The sequence below is a fragment of the Canis lupus genome, chromosome 5 (genome assembly GCF_011100685.1).
Source record: "Canis lupus familiaris isolate Mischka breed German Shepherd chromosome 5, alternate assembly UU_Cfam_GSD_1.0, whole genome shotgun sequence".
In the NCBI taxonomy this organism is placed as follows: domain Eukaryota; kingdom Metazoa; phylum Chordata; class Mammalia; order Carnivora; family Canidae; genus Canis; species Canis lupus.
Window position 1 is genome coordinate 27,353,560 of NC_049226.1, and position 6,654 is coordinate 27,360,213.

At 38.4% G+C, this 6,654-nt stretch overlaps 1 protein-coding gene across 1 annotated transcript; it reads left to right on the plus strand.

Moving 5' to 3' along the window:
- Positions 1–5,198: 5,198 nt before the first annotated feature.
- On the plus strand, positions 5,199–6,157 carry LOC479459 (14-3-3 protein theta-like). The gene is given in 3 exon segments (XM_038535519.1): positions 5,199–5,552; positions 5,769–5,952; positions 5,955–6,157. Coding segments are annotated over 3 exon segments (741 nt in total).
- The last annotated feature ends 497 nt before the right edge of the window (positions 6,158–6,654 follow it).

Genomic DNA, 6,654 nt, shown 5'->3' on the forward strand with positions numbered 1-6,654 from the left:
TGAATGGGTGACGGGCACTGGGGGTTATTCTGTATGTTGGTAAATTGAACACCAATAAAAAATAAATTTAAAAAAAACTCTATAGCTCATTCTGCCCCTGCTTATTTCAAAACATGTAGGGCCATACTGAAATCTGAAGATCGCTGTTTCAATATGCTCTGCCAAATGTACATCTTACTCACTTTATGGAAGAGACTAGAGTTGCTTTAGCATCATAGTTATGTTTGTCATACCTGGAGCTTCTGAGCTTCATACTAAGATTTTCATAAATGTTTTCTCATGATGATGGAGTCTTTGTAAATAAACTGGCTTCCAGGATTGAGTTGACCAGCTTATTATTTTTTTTATTGAAGTTTGTTTTGCCAACATATAGTATAACACCCAAGTGCTCATCCCATCAAGTGCCCTACCATAGAGGAAATGTCTAATATCAGTTGAAGATAAAATATGATCAAGTAAAGATATATGGTATAAACATTAAATTGACAAGTACAATAACACAAGAAGTTATAGCTAATAAACCAACAAAGGTGATAAAAGAAAACATATAGAATAATCCAATAATCCAAAAGAAGGCAGAAGGAAAAAATAAACTTAAAAAATAGAACATACAGGAAAGAGACAGTAAGATAGTATATTTAAATTCTATCATTAATATTTCTAAATATAAATTACTTAAATGCTCCAATTAAAAGGCAGGCAGGGATTGTAAATGCTTCACTGAGTAAGGCATTTTTAACTTAGTCTAAAAACAAAAATCAGTGGTTGTTAACAAAGTGTGTCTCTCTGGTGGGAGGTGCCATGCTTTGGCACTCTAGTAAGGCATGTCAGAGCATAAGTAGAGTGTTGATGGGTTGTGAAGCCCCAAAGTGAGGAGGGGAGTGCCGAAGGGGAGTTGAATGTAGGATGTTAGAGTCCAAGTGGGGTCAGTAAAGTTTCCATATATGAGCGTGACAGTGGTGGGACAGCATGGGGTGTCACAGGCTAAGCATGGTTAAGGGGGCACGGTGGGTGCCTTGATATGTGGTGTTGACATGCAGCCAAAATGAGGAAGGCAACCAAATGGAGAGCTGTGGCACCACATAGGGCATCTGCACTGGAGTAGGCTAAGGATTGTGTTGATATAGCAACAGGATTAGTTAATAACATCTGAACTGGTCAATTAAATAAATGTATTCAGGCTAATGAAGGGCAGATTTCACATTGTTGGAGAAGAAAGAGAAAATTATAGAAAGGGAAAAAAGTAGCATGGATCCTATGGTGACTGAATTGAAGATTAGGTGAACATGTGGTTTTTAATGGATAAATGATATTGATAGATGGATATAGATATAGATGTAGCCCAGCTCTGTCATATAAGAGGTCTGGGAAAAACTACACCTTCATGGTAATAAGCAAATATAGTTTCCAGATTTTTTCCTTCTGAATGTCATTACTAAGTGAGCCAGAACTCTTTGGAGAAATGGCTGATCCTGGCCCTTGGAAAGAGAAAGCACAAATGATGAAACCTACACAATTTCTTATTCTAGACATCAAGGTGGTGTACAAAAGACCATAGAGACACTTTGCAGAAGGCTGGTCAATACCTTTATCAAGTGATCAAAGTTATTACCACAAGTAGTAAAACAAATTGAAATCATATGCCATCTTCTGTGCAATATAAAGATGAATATATACAGAACACATCAATAGTTTTGTGATATCCCTGCCAAAGATGACAACCTGATCATAGGAACTATTAGGGAAACCCAAATTGAGGAGCAGTCTACAGAATAAATGTCTTCCAATCCTCAAAAGTATTAAAAACCTAAGAGTCGAAGAAAGATTCAGGTAGTGTTCAGATTTTAGTTGAATAGAGAGAAGCTAACCAAATGCAGCGTGTGATTCGGGAGTGGAATTGTATGCGATAAAGGGCTTCAGTGGGACAACTGGTGAAAGTTATATGAAGTCTAAGAATTGCATGTATGAAGTATCAATGTTCTTTTGCTGACTTTGGTTGACACAAGGACACGTATCGCTGGTTGTATTGTGCATAAGGACATTAGAATAATACCCTTGCTTACAGGAAGTACTCTTGTGTTCAGTTCAAAGGAGACATCAGTTTAGCTGTTTATCTCAAATGCTTCAGCTCAAAAAATTATGTTTGCACTTTGTGTGCAACAATCTTGTATTTTTGAGAATTTTTTAAACAATGAAGGTTTAATAAAAAAAGATGTGCTAAGTTTTTACATATGTAAAAACAAAACTTTCTTGAGATTCTGAAAACTAAAAAGGTAAAAAATAAAATAGGGATCATTTGAGGAAAATATTAGTATGTCAGTAGGATTTATATAGGGTAATATAAACATAAGATTTAATATAAGCAAGGCAGTATAGTATGAGGCATTTGAGGCACTGGGGGTGTCAGAGTCAGGGCTGACAAGGTTTCAGAAATCAGGAAGTTTAGAGAGCACCAGATACCACACTCTATAATATCAGTTGTCTATAGAACTCAAGTGGGCAATTGGTACAAGGATGTTCATATGCCTTTGGTCATCCTGCCTACCTGTAGCCTGGTGGATGTGCCTATTACGATACTGCAGCAGAAGCAACAGTAGTTTTTCTTTCTGCTCCATCTCACAAATTTTTTGTGAATGTTTCACATTGCTATTTCAAACCCAATAACATGTTGTGAGGGATTCTGGGAAATACAGTTCCCAGGCTTTCAACCCCTGATACTCAGAGTCCGTAGAAGGGAGAAGATGACACCTCACTAGCAGTAAATAACAGAACACACAATAGCATTACTATAAAAATATCTCATTTAATTAATTAGCCAATTTTTAAAATACCTAATTTAATTAATTATTAATTAATTGAAATAAATAAACCTCCAGTTGAAATCTGGTTGTAAGATATAAACAGAAAAGCCAGAGGAAAAATATAAATTAATAAAAATCACAAATACCTAGGGAGTGCTCTTCACATTCATTAAGCAATTAAATTTATGTACAGCTTTTTTATTTGTTTCATATTTTTCCTTTATTTTCAAAATATGTGCAGAGTTTATTGTTTCTCCCAAAAACAATGTGGGATTTTTAGAAATCTTACTATTTAATTTTTTCCTACATCATGCATATTTCATGCACATTATTTGAAATGGCTTTTTCAACATGCATAATTCATGTAAAATGTTTTTCTAAGTAGGTTCTCAGCAAATTGGAGAATACAGAAAATGAAAGAATAAGCATACATTAAATAAATGATTAAGTGTTATCATTGCACACCATGTAGGAGAAATTCTTGAACAAAAATTAGAAAAGGGAGTTGTCCTTCCCCCGGCCCTAAATTACTTAATTTGTTCATTTTACTTATTTTTCCCCTTTCTTTTTTTTTAATTTTTTTCAAAGTTTTATGTAAATTCCAATTAGTTAACATACAGTGTAACATTAGTTTCAGGAGTACAATATAGTGATTCAACAATTCCATAGATGACACAGTGCTCATCACAACACATGTGTGCAGCTTTTATAAGGAAGGATATGGGGGAGTCTGGGGAGTTCAATCAATTAAGTGTCTGCTTTCAGCTCAAGTCCCGATCCCAGGATCCTGGGATCGAGCCTCACATCAGCTCCCTGCTCAGTGGAGAGTCAGCTTCTCCCTCTCCCTCTGCCCTCTGCCCCTCTGCCATTCATATGCTCTCTCTCACTCTTCTGCTAATAAATAAACAAAATATTTTTTCTTAAAGGAAGGATGTTGTGACTTGGGCAATCTTGTATATAAATGATAGCAGTAACTACTATGAATAAATTTAAGATAAGGCATTTACAAAATGTATAAAGTGGCTTAAAATATACAGTCTGAAACAGTAATTGCATTTATTGGACAGCAATTGAATTATTGGATTACTTTGAAAATCTCCAAGTCACAAGGATTTATGAATGTAATACCTCTTCTTTATTAAAGAATTGTAATCAATATAAAAGTCTAATAATAGGGAAATTCTTACACAAATTATGATAAATCCCTAAGTTGGAACATTATGTAACCATTAAAAATCATGATAAATTTCATAACATTTGTTTTAAAAAATATGGCAAAGAATGGTATCATGACAAAATATGGTTATACAGAAGGAAAGACTGACAGACATTACTAATATTATATTTTCTCTCTTCTTTAGTCTATTTTGCAGGTATTCTACAATGGGTTTATCGCAAATAAAATTTTTAAAAATAATATAAATATATTTTTTAAAGATTTTATTTATTTATTCATGAGAGACAGAGAGAGAGAGAGAGAGGCAGAGACACAGGCAGAGGGAGAAGCAGCCTCCATGCAGGGAGCCCGACACAGGACTCGATCCCAGGTCTCCAGGATCAGGCCCTGGGCTGAAGGCAGCATTAAGCCACTGAGCCACCCGGGCTGCCCCTAATACAAATATTTTTATATAAAAAGTTACCATAGCCCTTTTGAGAAACTAAAGATTGGTCAGGGGAAGAGATTTAGAAGCTCAGTTGTGGCTGGCATGTGGGGACAGGCAAAGCTCTGGAAGTGCACAACGGAAAGAAGAGGTTGAATAAGAGACTTTTTTCTATTAAAGATTTATTTATTCATGAGAGACAGAGAGAGAAAGGCAGAGACATAGGCAGAGGGAGAAGCAGGCTCCATGTAGGAAGCCCAATGTGGGACTGAGCCAAAGGCAGACATTCAACTGCTGAGCTACCCAGGCGTCTTGAATAAGAGACTTGAGGAAGACACCACACTGTAGCTCTTGTCCTGTTGCAAATCTTCTCTGGATATCCTGATTTGAAACCAACGACAAAATACATATACTGCATATACTGACTGTTGCACCTCAACTCTGTAACCATTAATAATCAATCCAACTGTAATGTATAAGTAGAATTTGTGTTTTACTATTTCATAACTTTTTTTTTTTCTAATTACCAAAGAGCACAATTTATTTCTATTTCAGTGACAAGGTCAAGGTCAATGAGCTAGGCCATCTGTCTACTGCCCTAGCAGTTAAATAAATGCCTGTACATAGATCATGAATGTCAAAAATTAGAGGAAAAAAACGTTGAATCCAGTATTGAGCCTTGGGAGGCTTTCCTTTGATCTGTACCAGCATTCTTGCTTGCGATTTGGCAATCAGAATGGTTTCATGAGACCCGCAGGCCGTCGGTGCTCGCCCTCGCTCTCCTCCCCGCGCCCCCATGGAGAAGACGGAGCTGATCCAGAAGGCGAAGCTGGCCGAGCAGGCCGAGCAGGCCGAGCGCTACGACGACAGGGCCACCTGCGTGATGGCCGGGCCGGAGCAGGGCGCCGAGCTGTCCAACGAGGAGCGCAGCCTGCTCTCCGTGGCCTACAAGAACGTGGTCGGGGGCCGCAGGTCCGCCTGGCGGGTCAGCTCGAGCATCGAGCAGAAAACCGACACCTCGGACAAGAAGTTGCAGCTGATTAAGGACTGTCGGGAGAAAGTGGAGTCCGAGCTGAGGTCCATCTGCACCACGACGCTGGAATTGTTGGATAAGTATTTGATAGCCAACGCAACTAATCCAGAGAGTAAGGTCTTCTTTTTTTTAAGATTTTATTTTTTTAATTTTTATTTGTTTATGATAGTCACAGAGAGAGAGAGAGAGACATGCAGAGACACAGGCAGAGGGAGAAGCAGGCTCCATGCACCGGGAGCCCGATGTGGGATTCGATCCCGGGTCTCCAGGACCGCGCCCTGGGCCAAAGGCAGACGCCAAACCGCTGCGCCACCCAGGGATCCCGAGAGTAAGGTCTTCTATCTGAAAATGAAGGGAGATTATTTTCGGTACCTTGCTGAAGTTGCGAGGGGTGATGATCGAAAACAAACGATAGATAATTCCCAAGGAGCTTACCAAGAGGCTTTTGATATAAGCAAAAAAGAGATGCAACCCACACACCCCATCCGCCTGGGGCTGGCTCTTAACTTTTCTGTATTTTCTACGAGATCCTTAATAACCCAGAGCTTGTCTGCACTCTGGCCAAAACAGCTTTTGATGAGGCCATTGCAGAACTTGGTACACTGAATGAAGATTCATACAAAGACAGCACCCTCATCATGCAGTTGCTTAGAGACAACCTAACACGGACATCAGACAGTGCAGGAGAAGAATGTGATGCAGCAGAAGGGGCAGAAAACTAAATGCATACAGGGTGGCCATCCTTCTTCCTCTCGAGAAACCTTTTTACTCATCTCCATTCTTTATTCCATTTGGATTTCCTATAGCAAAGAAACCCATTCGTGTGTATGGAATCAACTGTTTATAGTCTTTTCACACCACAGCTTTGGGAAAACTCCATTCCTTGATTTGTGTTTGTCTTGGCCTTCCTGGTGTGCAGTTACTGCTGTAGAAAAGTATTAATAGCTTCATTTCATATAAACATAAGTAACTTCCACTTATGTAGAGGACTAAAAATGTATCTGGTATTTAAGTAATCTGAACCAGTTCTGCAAGTGACTGTGTTTTGTATTACTGTGAAGATATGAAAATGTAGTTATTACAATTTAAAAGTGTTCCATATAACTTCTTAATTTCTACATTCCCTCCCCTACTCTTCTTCGGGGGTTTCCTTTCAGTAAGCAACTTTTCATGCTCTTAATGTATTCCTTTATGGTAGGAATCCAGAAGTATTAGATTG